Genomic DNA, 18,528 nt, shown 5'->3' with positions numbered 1-18,528 from the left:
ACGTCAGGGCTATAGTCACTACATCTACGGCAGAAGGCTGCGGCATAAGTAGAAGCCCGTGGCTGCAAGCACCTCGTTCGAGGAGCAAGGACCTCGAAGTCCAAAGTGTGTTGCATGTTGAATCGAGCTGTATAATGCCCCAAGCCCCCAGACGAGCCCTCGTCACAATCGACAACTTGATCTGCATAGGATACCGAGCTAGAAGAGAAAAATGGTAATGGCCTCAATCGTCGCCTATGCGGGCGGCGGGATGATTCCACAGCTCCGAGACGTCGTAGTCCGGGAGCGCACCAAAGTCGCACTCCAAGAGACGTCTGGTTATAATGACCACTTCCTTCTTCGCCTGCTCCTCCGAGATGCGGATTCCACCCTTGTTCTGCTCCCAGGTGATGGCTTCAATCTTGACGCCACTGCCGACACTGCTGCCGTCGCTTGGCTTCACATCCAGCACGTAGAGTTCCTTGCCCGTCCCGCTCCGAGCAAGGTGGATAGACAGGTTGCCGCCGCTCCGGCTCCGGTCCGTGACCGAAACGCGCCATTTGTCATCCTGGTCTTGGGGCTCGAAGCCGGCTTTGAGCTTCTCAAAGTCGGCGTCGCTGATGCTCAGGCCCCATGGTGCTGTGGCAGGCTCCTGCATGGCGTGTGCGTGACCTGTCGTTTGCCTTGCACGTCAGCACGGGAACAGCTGGGCAGTATCCTTGGGTGATCACGTACCTCTGAGTGCTGTGTGAATGTCTTTTGCTTGAGAATGATTGAGACAGGGTAGAAGCGACGACGCCGGACGCAGAGGAATCAGGATGGTTCGAGTGGTGGTTCGTGCTTTGCCTGCCCGCACCAGGTCAGAGTGGCTGGCTGCCTTTGTTGTTTATATGCATATTGATTGTCATGAAACTCTTAAGGATGACGTAATGTGGCGTGGACAAGCCACAGTTGTAATTTTCAAGCGTGCCGTGATATATTTCCCGCGGACTCGTAGTTGCATCAGACACTCATACGGAGTATATCGTAGTATATTGTCAACATGTGGCAGAGACGATGCAACCAAGTCCCTACTCCGATGAAGCACTTTTTGGCTGTCACTGTACCCAGGGTACGGCATATCCGATCAATGTCTCAGACAACCTCTACGAGAGGATGAGCATCTTGTCAGCTGATGTCACAGGTAATGGAAACCAACAGCGCCCGTTTATCAGTTGGGTATCAAGGGTATCTGACTAATATCCGCTAGGGCTTGATCACTTATTTCTCCGTGGCTCAGTGTTCAAACCCGACCAAAAGCCTGACAGCTAACCCCATGCCATAACATCTTCACATGAACCGAGCCCGCCATGAAGCTTACTCATCGCGGCAGCTATACCGCAAAGCTGTTTCAGGAGTCAACCATGTAACGTCGGCAATTCAAGTCCTGTACGAGGACGTGGGCACTGGGCGGCCCAAAGGATCATGTAGGAGGATGAGGCGATATATTCATGGTTGGGAAGCAGCCATCCTTGAGGATCTCTTCGACCAAGTTTCAGCCACTTGCAGACTAGTGCACTCTCTCCTTTCCATTGTTTTCATCCACCTAGCTGGCCGTGGCATTACCTGGCCGAAACAATGCCGAGTGATGGCACTGCCGAGCGATCAACTATGCCGAGCGTCTGCCAGCGTCGACCCCTTCCGGATAGACATTTCGAAGCCAGAGAGATCACAATAGGGCGGCGGACCTTTTGTGCAATTCTCCGTAAGCTTACTTGCATATGCCGGTATCGCCATCTGTCAACGCCTCGTCAACGTCAGATGATACACACCCTTACACCTGTGCCTGTGCCTGTCAGCACACCTCTATATTCCTCCAACCGCCGTTCCTTCAGTGAAATAAGTGACTCAATCTGCAGACAGGTTACTGCGATGTGTCTTACCTGCAACGCTAGTCGACACGACTTTCGTTGTTATCCTGCGCCTCTAGGATTTCTCTCTGCGTGGTTTTTTGGCTTTTGTTTCATCTCATTCTTGTCAGCTTACATGGACAAGAACAATATTGTGCACAACAGCTGCAAATGTGAAGTGTCATTGCAACGTCGTTCAAGGCAGACAGGGCAAGGGAAAAAAGAGCATATAAGAAGGTGTTGTTTTTCTTCTCTCAGATTTTCGGCATCAAAGCAAACGCCATCACATCCTTCGCATCCAAAGTCTCTGACGCAAAAGAAACAAACACAAACTCAAGATGCACAGCTCTTCGTTCTTCGTTCTCCTCGGGATTGTTGCGTCGCTAGTGAGCGGTGTCGTAGCCTCCACTCTCTACCGAGGGGACTCGCGCGGCCCCAAGACTATCAAGGATGCCGGCGGTTTCAAGGCCAAGGGCTTCAACAACCCCGAGGGGACTTTGTTCGAGCACGTGGAAGGCACGCTGAAGCATCCTTCCAGGGACCCATTCATCTCTACCTCGAACGACATCGAGGTGTCCAAGAAACATGCCGGGAACGGATACCTTTACACCCTCGACTCTACTAAAATCCACCAAAAGATCCATGACGTTGCGGCAGAGTACGCACAGGCAAAGAAGAAGTACGGGCATGCCGACGAAAAGGAATTCTCGGTCGAGCACTTGATCCCGTGGGACGCCGTGACCAAGGTCCAGAAGAAGAAGGACGGCGAGTGGAAGACGATCAAGATGCCGACCAAGCGCATGCCTGAGTTTCCCGACGGCGACGTCTTCGCCGCGTAACCTGTGAGAAGGGGAATCAGGCCATCTGGACAGTCTGCATGACGTGCACAGGAGACTCGGTGTACTGAGAATGGAGGCCTACGGTGCCGTGGGTAACATTGTCCGAGGTATGCTGGAGGAAAGCGAACGGGACTGGGGACGTGATGTGCCAGCTCGGCAAGGGCTACAAACACTCGTTGTCATGGAACGGATACCAACAGCTCGAGTAGTAACACTTGTCTTGTCAAAGATAATGCCACTCTGTCGCACTGCGCTGCGAGTTGGATATGATCCTACGAGCACTGGACGTCATTTGGCTTTTTTCGTGCAAATGCCAGTTTTAATGTTGACCGTGTAACACTCAATGACGGCGGAGCTCCGCGCCATGTTCAGAACTTCATCGTTGTCCCCGAGAAGAACAATTATTTTGCAGAGTGAGTAAGCAGCCTAGACCAGTCTTGATGGTGACGGGTCGTCCTCTGTCATGCCCGCCGTCAGAAAGAACTTGTCCCCCCGTCCCGCCGCTTCCTTTTCTTAGTCTGGTCAGGATCGTTGGCCTCCCAAATGTGCCTTTCTTTTGTCATATACATCGTCGGCATAACACCAGATGTAAACAGAGAACCGAGCGAGTCAGACCCGAAAGCCTTTCGGGGTGTAATATACTTGAAATATGCTTGAGACAGTTTAGAAACGGAGCGACGCGAGCGCAGTGCTCGAAAGACAGAAAAAGCTAGTAATATGGCATGATGAGCAGCGATGGACTGAGTCCAACAGTGGGAGAGTCCTTGTTCAATCAATCTATCTGGATCAATGGCCCGTTTTGTTCATGAGTGTGTAGCTCGCTGCCTGTTGTTCCAATGCTGCAGATAAAGCGGAAGTTTGATGTTGATGTTGACCACCGAAACAGCAAGTGTTTCAAGTCCCTCGTGGTGGCCAACTCTTGTTACAGGTTGCGTGCTTCATCCCTGGTCAGTATGGTCTCGCCGCCTCTCGCCGCATCTCGTTCCGTGTGCTTTTCTGCCATACTTTGGCGCATGGTATCTCCGTCCCGTGGCTGCTGACGTCGCTCACACGGCGCATGGGAATTGAGCACCTGGGGTCCTAAACAACTTGTCATGCAGTTGACCAAACTTTAACGCCGTGTGGCGGGCAAGGGGCGAGTCTGTGCAGATCTTGTTTTGTGACGACTCCGCAACAGACAGATTCAGTGCTGCGAAGGGGACGCGCCACCTCCTGACGGGGAGATGTCTCGATTCTTCATGAGCCGATGGTCATGGCGAATGGAGCCCTGGCAGCGACATGTAAGGGGGCACTTGACGCCCAAACCTTGGTGTAGTTAGTTCCATGTCAAAAGGGACATACTCTTTCCTGCCAAGACGCCCCATTGCACTTGACTTTGAATATTCGACTCTGAGCAACTGCGCCGTTGCAACTTGACTGCACTGAGAATGGTCCGCCTAAGCTATTTCATCTCCCGTACGTACCAGTGTGACTGCCTTCGAAGCACTCGGCTGACCTGACAGCTAGTGGCCTTGGCTGCCCAAGGTCTGCAGGCCGCTCCGAGCGAGCCGAGAGGCCAAGTTGGAGTTCGAACCAAGGACACTGAGCTCGATTTTGACACTATTGAAATGCAAAAGCGGACTGGGGAACTAAACAGCTGCCATACACGGGCGGTCATCGACCCTGAAGGGATATCTGGACTGTCGGGGACCGCATTTGACGACATTTTTCACCCAGGAAAAGAGAGTCAGACGCGAATCGGTTCTCGGAAAGTCGTGACGCCACATAACGGCGGACGAAATAAAATGTCAACAAGTGGTCGCTTATTTGTCTGTAGTTTGCAGCTGATAGTGATGTTGTAGTATGGAACTCTTGCCCCCATTGAGTACCAGCAAGAGTTGGTGATCGGCAGGTAGCGCTTGAAAATGTCCAATATTTGTAGCTGTACGTGGTGGATCTCGTGACGCCCTGTGATGCGTGATATGGCGAGTGCTTTAGATGTTCATACCCTGCTTCAAGCTCCTTACGCCTCCTGGCCAACTCCAAATCGACAATGGACGCTTTCCTATAGCTCTCTATTTATCATTCAAGACTTCCTCTTATCGATGTCTATTTCTTAGCCAGCTCGAATCATAATAAATAATATTATAGGAGATATTGATTACACCAACTTTGCTTATTCTATTAATAAAGGCAGGCTTATCTCAATTATTGCCGTGGAGCTACACGCAACAGTTGTGGGCTGGCCCTCCAAGAGCTCGACCTGAATAGAACTGTGAGCCAAGCAGTTGGAACTTCTACCACGAAGCGGTCACAGAGAAGGCTCTAGCCTCGGGATTCCAGCAAATTTTAGCGGCCTATTAGCAAGGCTCGGCGAGTAAGGGCGGCGGTTAGGCCTTCCACTATTACCGGTGATGATTTGCCTCCCATTGTCAGGGTAATGTGATTGTGCTTTCCGCCGAATGCGGGTGCATCCCTTGCTTTCAGCTTGCCTCTTTGAATCTGTGGCGTCGTGGCATGTCGCAAAGGACATGTATGCAACTTCGGCAGTGCCGCTATTTGTCAAGCCCAGCTATTGTCCTTCCATTGGCCACGGCAATGAAGCAGCTCAAGATGCACCTGTACTGATCTGAGCAGAAGATGTGCGGGACGGGGGACCGGAACAGCCACGCCATGTTATTACATGCACAGACTTTTCATGAGCTTGGGCGAGCTGCATGAGTGAGGAAAACATTGTATATCCCGCAGTCCGCCTTTCAGATTCATTCTGATGTGGCCATGTTCTCAAATCATCTCGTCGCATCCCACCTCTCCCTTTGTAAACCAACATCTAACACAAATCGGAACCATGTCTCTCCCAGTCGGTACTATCGACACTGGTAATCACGACTTCGAGTTTGCTCACCGTGGCATTGTGGCACCTTGGACAATCCCATCATCCGTGACTCGGATGGCAACGTTGTCTGGGATGCTAACGCCTACGATTTCATGCAACAAGATTGTCCCGATACTGCCAATTCGTCTCTATGGCGACAGGGCCAGCTCTAGGCAGGTCTGTATCATGTCGTCGATGGTGTATATCAAGTACGCCGGCTTGATCTTGCAACATGAGCATTGTCCAGATTCCGAATACAAACAAGATTGTCATCATCGACTGCCTGACGTCTATTGAAACCGCCAACGCAGCTTTTATGCTCTATCAGGACCATCACAAGGAACGATTCCAGCGTGAACCCGAAATTCACGCCCTCTTGTACACCCACAACCACGTTGACCACTTTGGAGGAGCCCAGGCGATTGTGAAATTAGCTGGCGATGAGAACATCCGAATCATCGGTCCTGACGGCTTCCTTGAACATGCCGTGAGCGAGAATGTATATGCCGGAGCGGCCATGTCCTGCCGGAGCGGCCATGTCCCGCCGCTCCATCTACATGTACGGCGAGACCTTGCCGAAGTCTCCCACAGGTCAGATTGGTTGTGGCCTCGGCCAGGGGCTGTCAAGAGGACACAGCTCCTTGGTGGCACCTAACCAGAGCATCAAAGAGGACGACGGTGTCCTGAGGCCCGGCATCGTAGGGCTGGAAATTATCTGCCAACTTACACCTGGCACGGAGGCGCCTGCCGAGGTCAACTCTTACTTCCCGGCCTACAATGGCTTCTGCATGGCGGAGAACGCAACGCATACGTTGCACAACATCCAGACGCTGCGAGGGGCCCCAGTCCGCGACGCTCGACTCTGGTCTCGATACCTCGACGAGTCTATTTCTCTGTTTGGGCACAAGGCCGACGTCGTCTTCTCCAGCCACCACTGGCCGACATGGAAGCATGATGGTGCCGGCAGCGGCATCCAAGACGACAAGGTGGAAACGCCACGCATCTTGATTTTGACTTTTCTATCCGAGCAGCGCGACTACTACGCCCACCTCCACAACGAAACACTACGCCTGCTCAACAACGGTAGCACCCCGGCTGAAATCTCGGAACAGATTATGACGCCGCCTAACCTGAGCCTTCGAACGAACCTGCGTGGCTACGACGGCTCAGTTAGTCACAGCGTCAAAGCAATCTAAGACAAGCACATGGGTTGGTTTGATGGCAACCCAGCGTATTTGTGGAAGCTGCAACAAGCCGAGTAGTCAAATGCATGGGGGCGTCGAAACTCGCTCTCGACAAGGCAAAAGCTTACCACACCGAGGGGAATCTCCGATTCGCGGCCACTCTTCTGAACAAGATTATCTTTGCGGATCCAAAAAACACCGACGCAAAGAACGAACTGATTTCTGTCTACCGGGAGCTAGGACAAGGCGCCGAAAACGGTACCTGGTGCAACAGATATCTCTGCGGCGCGCACGAGCTGCAGTACGGGCCTCACGAGGCCATCAACGTTATGACGCCCTCGTCCGTGATGGCTCTAAACTTGGGTGAGCTTTTCGACACCATGGCCATCCGCATCAACGGCCCAGAGGCATTTGCCCTCGAGAACGCAATTGCTATCAATTTCATGGTGGAGGACATGCCGCGAAAGTCGCTTCCAGGAAAGGGCCCGATCGGGTGGCACCTGAGGTTGAGTAACGGCGCCATGACTGGACATGGAATCCCATTTGTCTCGTTTAAAAACCCCAGAGATGGCGGCGACATGAAAGACAGCAAAGCCGAACTCACAGTCTGGCTCTCGCACGGGACCCTGGTCACGGTTGTCGGAACCGCCGCCGCGGGTCACAAGACCGAGATCAAGACCTACCAAGTCGTGACTCTCGGAGACCCGGGACAAGGCCATTGCCTTTATCCAAAAGCCTGAAAGCAAATTTAACATTGTCACTTTCTTGTATCCGCAAAAAAACTTTTTTCGCCAATTATCTTGTGACATTGCTTGCAAAGGAAATTCAGACCATGATCTGTGTGTCGATGTAGTGTATTGAGTGATTCCGCTGGCTCTTGAGTTTTCGCAGGCAGGTTTGACGCAAAGAATATGGCCGTTCAAGTAGGAGAAAGTTTTGTGGCTCCTGTGAGGAGATGCCTGGGATTTCTTTCCGTTGTCTCTCGTAGCGTTGTATTCGCACTTGGTGTTCCTAGGTGTGCAATACTCCAGTCCATCATGCCGTACACTACTCAAGCTTGAGTATTGGGACTCGCAATACTGATCACTACTTCGGCAACGTGTGCTTGAATGAATGTATTTCCGCCATGATACCCTCACCAATCCCAAGGTGATTGAATGCGTTGCATTCTAACCTTTAATATTTCGTACCCATAATCCGATCCGGAAATCCTACAGCCAGTATTGATTTTTTTTACAAGCGTCACTATGGCGAAAGAAACTAGGGAGCTTGAAGATCACCTTTTGGCGGCAGTGGCCTGGATAGAGGGAGGCGAGAGGCAGTGGGCATTTGCGATGAAAGGCTTGGCTACGCTTGTTTTGCTTGACAAGACTTGTCACCTCACATGTACAAATACTCACTTTGGAGGATTCAATCATTCGGCCGAGCAAGACACGCCGACGTGATGGTGCGCATGCGTGGTCACGACGGAAAAGAGGCATCTCTCACCCTGCACCTTGACCATGATGCTGTCAAAAAGTATTACGTAAATACAGTCAAACGAGGGTGAAAGAACGCTTTTCAGGCAATACATGGCTTCCAGTGCCTACCTAGTTAGAATATCTCAGATGGGGCAGTTCGTGAGCCGCAGCATTGTGACCAACTTGGTCAACGCAGATGACTCGCAAGGGGCCGTTTGATCAGCAACGACACGTCCGCGCCACCAGCTGCATTAGACGACTGTTCTTGGCCAAAGTTCACATCCGGCTCCAACTGTCCTTCTCGCTACTGAAGTGTCAAATCAGTTTTCATTATCCAAAGACCCAAACCTGGACGACTTGACCGGAAACCGTTACCAAGTGGCGGTAAGTGACCATCAACGTCACCCGTGACTGCACTGACCAGCATCAGACCGGCCAGTATCAAGCCGTGCTTTCTTCGTGGCTTGGTTTTCAACGGGGACACAAAGGTTATTAAGACTCATTTGATCCGTCGGCACCTGAAGACAAGGGCAACATGGGGCAATCACCTCGGAGGCAAGGAAGCTTGGAAGCTTCCCACGTTCAGTAGCAGCCTGGACGTGCCAGCCACGAATGGCGCCGTGGGAGTGTCAACATGAGCCCATCGATCTCATGACGCGCGGCAATTGACGAACCTACGTGACGACTCAAGTGTGCCTTGCTTTGGCAATTCGTCGGGCACTGGCAGAGCCGGTTCCGGTTCTTCATGAAGCTGGATCCCGCTGTCCAATGTCTCAAAGGTCAATATCTACGGAGTACCTTTTGACTTTCCATGCCCAGAACCTCAGCCACCCATCCAGCCCATCCAAACGTCGGAGAACAAGCAATCACACGCGTGAATCCACTGCTCAAAACTGCCGTAACGTAGCCGGCAGTTCTGGCTGATAAAGTAAGATAAAAAGGCTTGTGGCGCCGCTGTCCCAGGATCTTCATCACCCATCCTCAGCCGCACGAGAACCAGACATGGGTTGCAGGAAACATGCCACCAATTATGCCATTCTTTGTATTTAGCCCTGTATCGGAGCGGCGTTGGCCCCAGAATCTCGTGTCACAGGTCATATTGCCAGCCTGACAGGCCGCAAAGATACAGAATTCTACATAGGACGCCGATACGAAACGTCGCGTCCTTCGGGTGACCATGTGCACAGCCTGGCAGACCCGGCTTCTCAGGCTGAACGCCATCCTCTTCCAACTATCGCGCGTCATGTTGAGGCTGAGAAGCTGGAAGGCTGACTGCGGACAACGACCAGGGGACGATTTGCAAAGGCAACTCAGCGTACCGTGCCCAAAGACATTGGGAACAAGCTCCATGACCTGTCGGCTCACGCTCTGATTAGAGGTGACACTTTGGTCGCAAAGGCTTGCTTTTCAGCCTGCGTGTTAGGCTCCTCCGCAAGATACACATACTAAAAAGAGTCATTTCGTATCTTCAATGTCGTTTTATAAAGAGGCCAGGCCAGGCCAACTCGCATCTTTGCTCAAGACTGTCAACTCACAAGCATCTTCGTCACAAGGCCACATACTTAATCAGGATCGGTATATTTACAAGGAGAAGAACATAATCAAGTATGCGTTTATACTTGCTCTTGGTCTCGACAGTTGCCGACTGGGCAGCGGCTGAGCAGGCTCTCCCCATGCAAGCTGTCGGCGGCCTTTCTGCGCGCCAACTCTTGGCCAGATCCGAGCCAGTATTCGAGTTCTCAAAGCGAGCCACGTGTGATATCGGCCAGGTCACATGCCACGACGGCTGCATTCCTATCGGCGGCAAGTGTTGTGTCTCAACGGGATGGTGTAAGGTCGGTACCGTCTGTGACGAGAAATTTGGCGGTTGCTGTCCACTCGGCAAGACTTGCACCAGCGGTCCTACTGGCGGTCCAAAGTGCGACACGGGATATATACCTTGCAAAGATAAGTGTATGCCCGCTGGAGGGGACTGCTGCAACGACGGCAACTTTTGCAAGTCCGGCACCAAGTGCAACGGCAACGGCGGCTGTTCCAGTGGCGGTCGAGGCGGCAGCCAGTGTCTCTCAACTGAAGAGTCATGCAACGACAAATGTATGCCCAGGGGATCCGTGTGCTGTGGCAATGGTAGATATTGCAGGTCGGGATATGCTTGCGCCAATGGAGGTCTGAATTGTTCACCGGGCGGCAGCGGAGGCGGGAGCCAGTGTCCGTCGACTCAGGAAGCATGCAACAACAAATGCGTTCCCAGGGGATCCGTCTGCTGCGGGAACGGGAAGTATTGCCCGGCAGGATACACGTGTATCAATGCTGGTCTCGGATGCTCTCCTGGAGGCTCCAGAGGCAACGGTGGTGACTCTGGCAGCACGACTGCTCAGCCTACCTATACACTGACAGCGGATGACGGCTCCGGAGCTTCGCAACCCAACCTTCAGCCTACCGATACGCAAGGGACGAATACGCTGTCCGGGCTTACTCCTCCCCTCTCGGGCACGAGAACTCTGGCGAACCCATTTCCCACCGATTCGAATGCTCCCGGGACGGCCACCGGCGCAAATGCCCCCACGCAGACCAGAGTGCCGGGGGCGGCTGGAATGGTCCAGGCTCCTCTGGCCGCGGGAGCGGTGGCGATGGCACTTGGTCTGGTTTTGTAGGATGCCACCAAAATGGCATTACCTCGAGTGTCCCCGTCGGAGGAAGAGGCGGTATGGGTAGAGCGCGAGCGATGACGTCGGTGGGCATGATAACATGATTTCTTTGTCTTGAGTAACGAAGCAAATGAAGCCCGATTGTTTACTCCGCGTATGAATGCTAGTTGCCGGTGATTTTGTGAATATGATCAAGTCATGATGCCAGGACTCGCGTGCTCAACGTCTACTGCGGAGCAGACTTACCCCACTTGCTGCCTGTCCCTGTTTTCTGCCACCCCCGACCAGCAGCTTCTCTGCTTACATCATTGCTTCAGACCCCAGCCGGGCACTCGACGCCGTTGTCAATCTGTCAATCCGTCAATCTGGCCGCCATCCTTCTGCTAGTCATCTCCATTCACTCATTCACTCATTAATGTGAGAGGGGGTTCTCGCTCGCCCATCCATTTGGTGGGCGCCGTCACCGTCCCTGATCCCCTCGCCATCATGGTGTCCCAGGAGCTGTGCAAAGACCACCCTGCAGCTCCCTCCAACCATTCAATCCAGCCACTTCAAACGCAACAGAAAGAACAGGAGCAGCGATCGTCCCAAACACCGTGGTCCGACGAGCTCAACGATATCGTTGGGGAGCATGTTGGTGTGGAAAGAAGCGTGCCCGGCAACAGTCAGACCAACTACGGCCGCGACGAAAACGTTTGGGATCCATCTGAACCACAGCACCCCAACCGACCAGAAACCGAAAGCCCCAAAGAGATTCCACCTGCGCTCACACCTGGCGGCAACAGAGCGGCTACGAATCCTTTTGTGAGGAGGAAACCAGTACCTCAGCAGCCTGAAGCTCCAGTGACCGAAGCCTTCTACAAGCTCAACGTCAACGACGCCGACCAAGATACCAATCCGTGGCAGCAGGCTGTCGACGGTCAGCAGGCTTCCATGGGTCATTCGACTTCGCAGCCACGACCAGTCACAACCGAGGGCATCAAAGATGATCCGTGGGCTACCAGTGACGACCATCCAACTACCTCGCAGCCAAATGTCCCTACCATGTCTCCAGCATTGATATCACTGAAATCAAATGACGACGATGATCAATCTGCATGGAAAGAAGAGCTTCACGATAACAAGGAAAAAACTGCCATCGAGCCGCTACCAACTGCCATGGCTGATGAAATATTGGATCAGAATGTCTGGGATGATCTTGGTGCATTCGACAAGGGAAAGGCCAAGCTGCAGCACGTCTCTGCAGCTGGTCACGGCGGGCAGATCGACGATTGGAGTCTCATTGACGCCGAATCATCTTCAAACCTGTCGAGACATGCAAAAGAGGATGAGAGTGCAGATGAGAGGCCGCCTTTACCGGCAAGATCCACTGGCCTACAACAGAAATGGGTTCCGTCGCGACCGCCTGTTGACGCCAGAGCCGAGACTTACCAAGTTAAGAATATCCAATGGCACGATACAAACACTGAGCATAATCCTCGAACGTCGCCCATATTGATTCAGAACGAGAACGGTCCTTGCCCCCTAGTTGCGCTGGTCAACGCCCTGACTATGACTACGCCAGCCGACAATCCCGACCCCGCGCTTGTGCAGGTTCTCAGGTCACGGGAGCAGATTAGCCTGAATCTGCTCCTGGACGCGGTCTTTGACGAGCTCATGTCACCGCGACGCACAAACTCGGAAGATGCGCTGCCAGATGTGTCCGACTTGTATGCGTTTTTGCAAAGCCTGCACACAGGCATGAATGTGAACCCTCGATTTATCCCTACCCGAGAAATGGTCGACGCCTACAAGCGGACTTCTCTCACACATTTAGATCCCAGTGAGCGAGGAAACTTGATACCGGGGACGTTTGAGAACACTATGGAGATGAGTCTGTATGCGGCATTTTCTATTCCCCTAATACATGGTTGGTTGCCTGCACAAACCGAGCCTGCCTATGGCGCCATGGAACGACAAGCAGGGTCATATGAAGACGTGCAGAAGCTGTTATTTCGCGAAGAAGAGCTCGAGGCAAAGCTCTCGACGCCTGACGGGCTGACTGCAGACGAACAACAGCTATACCAAGACATTTTGACAATTAAAATGTTTTTAGCTGCATCAGCTACGCAGCTCACGGCATGGGGCATCCAAGTCATAGGGAAGGCGATGCGGCCGGGGACATTTGCGATTCTCTTTCGGAACGATCACTTCAGCACCTTGTATTGTCACCCTCAAACGCTACAGCTGCTCAGTCTCGTCACCGACGCCGGCTACCGAACTCATGATGAAGTAGTCTGGGAAAGCCTGGTAGATGTAAACGGGGAACGAACAGAGTATCTGTCTGGTGACTATCATCGCATCGGACTGACCAATGAGGCCGGACCAAGCACCAATCTCAACAGCACGTTCACCGACCATGGCGGCCAATGGACAACAGTGCTCAACAAGCGTGGCAAGGCAAGACAGCAGGACGAGGAGGCAGGGCCATGCGTCTCACAGTACGAACAAGAAGACCGAGATCTGGCGCTAGCTTTACAACTTCAAGAGGAAGAGGACCAAAGACATCGCGAAGAGCAGGCTCGCCGCCTTCAGGAGAGGGTCTTGTCTGAGCAATATATCGAACAACAGGGCCACCGACCCGCTCCGGTCAACCGAGATCGAAGAAACATTTCGACGGCCTCGGGGCAAAGTGGCACGACCCAAGAAAGGCGTAGTTCGAACACGCGCAGCATCCCGGTTACAACAAGCACATCGAACCCGCGACAATCCAGCGTGTCTCTACCTGTACAGCAACAGGCACCAGTACAACAAGCCGTCAGGCCGCTTGTTCCGCCGCAGCGTCCTGGCGTGACACGTCGAGCAGAGTCCAATGGAGACGACGCACCGCCTTCATATGAGCAGGCTGCGCAAGACGCGGCTTATATGCCGTCGGTGGGACACCCGATACACTCGCAGAGTAGTAGCACGACCTCGCCGAGGCAGACATCAGCAAGTGTCGAGCCGTCTGCCAGTCAGGTGCAGGGTGCTCCGGGTCGGCGTCAATCCTCGTCGAGGCAGCCGTTGATATCAGTCGACCCGCCGATGAATTTTGTTGACAGTGCGCAAAGCCAACAGGCGTCGATGTCGCCTCGACCTAGACGACAGGCTGCTGGCCATGGTGGGCGAGACAGAGAGTGCGTGGTGATGTAGCGGGTTTGGCTTGTGAGAGATGATGTCCGACTGCTATGATTTGATGAGGCATTCACGATTCTCGCATGGCGTATGGTGTGTATTGCATTGGCGCGACTGTATTGTGCAGTAGTATTGCTTGGGTAGTCGTGATTGGCCAATGGAGAGATTTTACACTGTGAAGCATGAGCAGTTATGCAAGGCGAGTGATGTTGTTACGTTGACGTGGCTTGAGCTCTTGTCCGGACCATGGTTTCCGATGCGACTCGACAGACAATGCCGACAATTACGTGAGTTAGGGAGTAGATGGCAGGCTGGGTAAAAAAACCACAGTTGAAAGGAGATGGACGAGATGAATGCTGCCCCTTTGCGATGCTTATGTGACGTGTCGTGTCGGTGCTCTTTCTCTCCGGTGTCCACTTTCGAGATTGATTGAATTCGAGAGGCTGGATTGGCCCCACTCTTTCCGCTTTTGACCCATTTCGACGTACCGCATCGACATCAACGCATCATGGATGGAAACAGCTTCGTCGTCGGCGAGCACTGCGGCTTTGATTTGACCTTGACCTGCAGCTGCACTGCCCAAGCCGAACCTCCGGGATGCCCGTTGTTCGTCGTCTTCCTTGGTACTGGTCAAAGGTTCCACAGCACGCCAGTCGGGTATCGAGATTGATTCGCGCGTCCTCACCGCCGGTCGCATCACCTCGCCGTTGCATCTTCAAGAGTCTGCGTCTCGGATCCCGAGCACGGATTGCGCCGCCATGGCCGTTGTAGAGAGCTGGTTCCCTCCCACACGGGAGAACTGGAAGACGACAGTGCTCACCTTTCAGATCCTCTACCCTGTTGTACGTTTGCCCGGGATGGGAGGGACGCGATGAAGAAGGAGAAGCAGAAGAAGAAGCAGAAGAAGAAGCAGAAGAAGAAGCAGAAGCAGAACAAGGCTAACACGGCTCGTTCCCCAGCTCTCGCTCATGCAACTCTTCATCTCGTGGTACGGCATGGGCAAGACATCTGTGCAAAGCAGACTCAACCTGCCCGGCCGCGTGGCCTGGATGCTCATGGAGATGCCCGGCTTCACCACGGTCCTGTACCTGATGAGGACGCTGCCGCCGATCTACGGCATCGACGATCTGCCATGGCAGAACCGCGTGCTGGCTGGCCTCTTTGTACGGCCTTCCCCCCTCCCAAAAGCATCTCATACTCGCGGGCAGCTGACGCTCTGCTTCCGTCACAGGTCATCCACTACATCTACAGGGCGGTCATCTTCCCGTTGATCCAGCCGTCCATGTCGCCGATCCACGTGCTCGTCGCCCTCATGGCCGCGGGCTTCCAGGTCCTCAACGGCATTAGCATCGGCGCCTGGCTTGCTGCCTACGGGCCCGTTACCGAGGACGCCTGGGTGCGCCAGTGCTCCGTCGCCCAGTTCTGCGCAGGTATTGCCATCTTCTACCTTGGCTTGGCGGCAAACTTCTTCCACGACGAGGAGCTTCGAGAGATTCGGCGGAACGAGAGGCGTCGCCGCCACCAGAAACAGCAGCAGCAGCCCGCCAAGGGCGCAGCCGACAGGGCGCGTGTCAGCGTTGAGAAGCACTACCAGATCCCCCAGGCCGGGCTTTTCAAGTACATGCTTTACGCGCACTACTTTTGCGAGTGGGTCGAGTGGTTTGGGTTTCTGGTGGCCGCCGGATGGGGTTGCGTGCCCGCGTGGACGTTCTTGGTGAATGAGGTGTTTGCCATGCTGCCGAGGGCCGTCAAGGGAAAGAGGTGGTATCTGGAGAAATTTGGCGCGGAGAAGGTTGGCAAGAGGTGGGCGGTTGTACCGGGCCTTGTTTAGCCCTGATCTTGGGAGGTGGGTGAGTTGAGCCGGGCGTGATGACGCCGAACAAGTCAAGTCGCCTTGTAGATAGTAGTTCCTTGTGGCTAGCACACAGCTCGGCACCCTCATGTACTGCCTGTTTGTGCTGCCAGGGTCGTTGGGCTCTTTTGCCGAGCAGGTCCAAGATATTCTCGTTGGGGTGCCTGGGACGTGAAGGGCGCGTCAATAGCTGCTTTGTCTGCGAGCGACCTGGGCCGAGTCTGAGCACGACCCTTCGACAAACTAAAGGCCTCGATCGAATCGGCGATGAGACGGCACTCTCTTCATGGGTAATCGGCACCTAGGACCAGGTCTGAACCAACAGCGTCAAATACCCGCAGTTCATACCCGAAACAAAATAATCCCTATTGACAGGACGCCGGCGCAAGGAACAAAATACCAATCATGTTCGCTTTCAACATCTCTATTTCGTACCGTCATGCCCACATGGCCGTGTATTTCCAAGCCCACGGCTCTGCTCTATCATACCTTGCTCTTATAAAACGCGTCAACCCAGTCCTTCATCTTGCTCACCTCGGCGTCGACAACCTTCTTGGCGCCACTGTTCACACGGGCGTTCTTGATAATCATGTCATTGCAGTGCGCCGCCCGGGGAATAACATAGGACGGGCGCGCCTCGTCGCCGACAAACGGGCCGCCGGGGCGAAAGTCGGATGCCACCGAGGCCGAGCGCCAGGGGTCGTACTCGCCGTTGACCCAGACGAGGCGCGTGGTGTTGACGTTGGCCCAGCCGCCGGTGCGCCGGTTGACGTCCTCGGCGCGCGCGCCCCTGACCATGCCGACCTGGTGCCCGTTGATGTCGGGGAAGTAGAGCGGGCACTGGACACGCCAGTACTCAACGCTGTACAGGGGCGCAGGGAATCCGACGGTGGACTTTTTCGATCCGGCTTGCCAGTATTCGAAGCTGTGCGTTCTCGTCAGACAGGACAAACACGCGAAGGGGGGCAGACGGGCAAGGGGCAGGACGCACGCCTCGTTGCAGAGAAACCACATCCACTGGCGGTTGTAGGGGTTGTCGACCGACGTGTCCGTGTAGACGGGGTACGTGGCGTTGTGGGAATCGTAGCACGCGAGGCGCGGGTAGCCGTCCCAGGCGGCGTTCTTGGAGCAAGCTTGTCGGCGAGTTCAGCTCGTCGCCGTCTCGAGATGGGGTGAATGGGCGGTGGCGGCCGCTGGCTGCTGGGGAGCGGTGGACTTACATCCTGGGCCGGGGAGAACGTATTCTCGCCAGAAGCGCGCGAGGCCCTTGAGACTCTGGCACACCCCGACGCCTTCGGGCCCGGGGACGCTGGTGCCGTTGGTGGTCTGCCGGGTCTGGTGTTAGCATCCGCCGCCGCCGCTGCGCGCGCGCGGCGCAAGTCACGCGGCACTCACCTCCATGTAGTCGCACATCTTGAAGATGTCCGTGTACCCGCTGTAGAACTGCTGCCCCTGCCAGTTGCCCAGGCTGCCGTCAATGGCGCTCACAAAGTCGTCGTCCGCGAGGCCGTCGAAGCCAAACCTGCTCTTGAGCCTGTCCCTGGCCGCGGCGGTGCCGTTGGTCAGCACCGCCTGGAAGTACCTGTTGATCCTCTTGAGGTCGGCGGTGCAGTTCCTGGGGAGGGCCGCTTCAATGGGCGCAAAGTACTGCCAGAAGTCGCCGATTGTCTGGACGACGGCGCTCGAGCAGTGGTACGCCCAGAAGGTGCCCGGGGCGAGGTGGTGCGTCCACGCGGTCAGGGCGCCGGGGTACGAGCAGCCCGAGAGCACCCAAGGCGCCTTGTCGGGTCTGGAGGAGCCGTCCGGGTCAAAGGGGAGCTGGACGTTTCTGGCAAAGTGGACGAGGTCCCGGATGGACTGGTTGAGCGTGAGGTACTGCAGCGTCTCGGTGGTGAGGTTCTGGTACGGCGAGCTCCCGCCCCAGTAGCGGTGTTCGAGGATGAGGGCGGCGCCGCCGTTGGTCTGGGCGAAGACGCCGGGGAGCGTCAGGTTGGTCGTGTATCCGATGAAGTCGTCGGCGGCGTACTCGCCGGGGGCGTTGAGGACGACGGGCGAGCCGGGCCCGCCGTAGAACTCGGCGTTGTACCAATACCGCTGCGTGAAGGTCCCCAGGGACGGGTTCTCGTGGTCAATGAGCTGCTGGAACGTCGCGGCCTTGATGTTTGGGTTGGCGTCGCGGCTCGAGACCTTGTAGGCCTCCTCTGGAATGGGGGGGATGTACCCGATTTCCTGGCTGGCATGCAGGGCGTTTACACATGCCGGGGCCGCCGCGAGGGCCGCCATGGCGGCGGCCAGGAGAGATGTGGGCATGGCGATGGCAAGACACGCCTATCCCGGATGCCGTCTCGGCTTCTTGTTTGTTTGTTTGGGGGGGGGGGACACGAGCGAGATGCTGGGAGAACTACGACGAAGATTTTGACGCAGCTTGACACCTTGCGTTTTATATGGTTTTTTCTTCTAGGCGGCCGCATCAGACCACGGCACCTGGCATGCAGCTACACATGCCCCGTGAGCAATGATGACAAAATATCCGGGCAGATATGTGGCTCGCGCAGTACAAAAGATGCCGTCGACGGAGACGGCCCAGCCGACCTTCTGAATAAAGAGAAGCGACGAACCGGGCTGTGGGACCAGCATCCCGAGGTAGGCCTAGCAGTGCCGAGCGACCCC

General features: G+C 54.8%; 5 protein-coding genes across 5 annotated transcripts; 3 read left to right on the top strand and 2 right to left on the bottom strand.

The window, feature by feature from the left end:
• Positions 1–223: 223 nt before the first annotated feature.
• MAM_07376 (uncharacterized protein) lies at positions 224–637 on the bottom strand (the record flags this gene model as incomplete). Its single annotated transcript, XM_040826174.1, has 1 exon — positions 224–637. The coding sequence occupies one exon, from the start codon at positions 635–637 to the stop codon at positions 224–226; it is 414 nt and encodes a 137-aa protein (XP_040675846.1).
• A 1,569-nt stretch (positions 638–2,206) lies between these two features.
• On the top strand, positions 2,207–2,707 carry MAM_07375 (Heat-labile enterotoxin, A chain; the record flags this gene model as incomplete). Its single annotated transcript, XM_040826173.1, has 1 exon — positions 2,207–2,707. The coding sequence occupies one exon, from the start codon at positions 2,207–2,209 to the stop codon at positions 2,705–2,707; it is 501 nt and encodes a 166-aa protein (XP_040675845.1).
• A 3,086-nt stretch (positions 2,708–5,793) lies between these two features.
• On the top strand, positions 5,794–7,485 carry MAM_07374 (beta-lactamase domain-containing protein; the record flags this gene model as incomplete). Its single annotated transcript, XM_040826172.1, has 3 exons — positions 5,794–6,060; positions 6,143–6,730; positions 6,883–7,485. The coding sequence occupies 3 exons, from the start codon at positions 5,794–5,796 to the stop codon at positions 7,483–7,485; spliced, it is 1,458 nt and encodes a 485-aa protein (XP_040675844.1).
• A 3,854-nt stretch (positions 7,486–11,339) lies between these two features.
• Positions 11,340–15,837, top strand: MAM_07373 (DUF455 domain protein; the record flags this gene model as incomplete). Its single annotated transcript, XM_040826171.1, has 4 exons — positions 11,340–13,866; positions 14,577–14,848; positions 14,966–15,169; positions 15,238–15,837. The coding sequence occupies 4 exons, from the start codon at positions 11,340–11,342 to the stop codon at positions 15,835–15,837; spliced, it is 3,603 nt and encodes a 1,200-aa protein (XP_040675843.1).
• Positions 15,838–16,341: 504 nt separating this feature from the next.
• MAM_07372 (Peptidase S28) lies at positions 16,342–18,168 on the bottom strand (the record flags this gene model as incomplete). The annotated part of the gene is made up of 4 exons (XM_040826170.1): positions 16,342–16,783; positions 16,850–16,991; positions 17,079–17,184; positions 17,254–18,168. 4 exons carry the CDS (start codon positions 18,166–18,168, stop codon positions 16,342–16,344), a joined length of 1,605 nt encoding a protein of 534 aa, XP_040675842.1.
• Between the last annotated feature and the right edge of the window lie 360 nt (positions 18,169–18,528).

This window comes from Metarhizium album (assembly GCF_000804445.1).
Source record: "Metarhizium album ARSEF 1941 chromosome Unknown scaffold_30, whole genome shotgun sequence".
Taxonomy (NCBI): Eukaryota; Fungi; Ascomycota; class Sordariomycetes; order Hypocreales; family Clavicipitaceae; genus Metarhizium; species Metarhizium album.
Note: the sequence above shows the minus strand (reverse complement) of the source record. Positions and strands in the feature narration are given on the sequence as shown.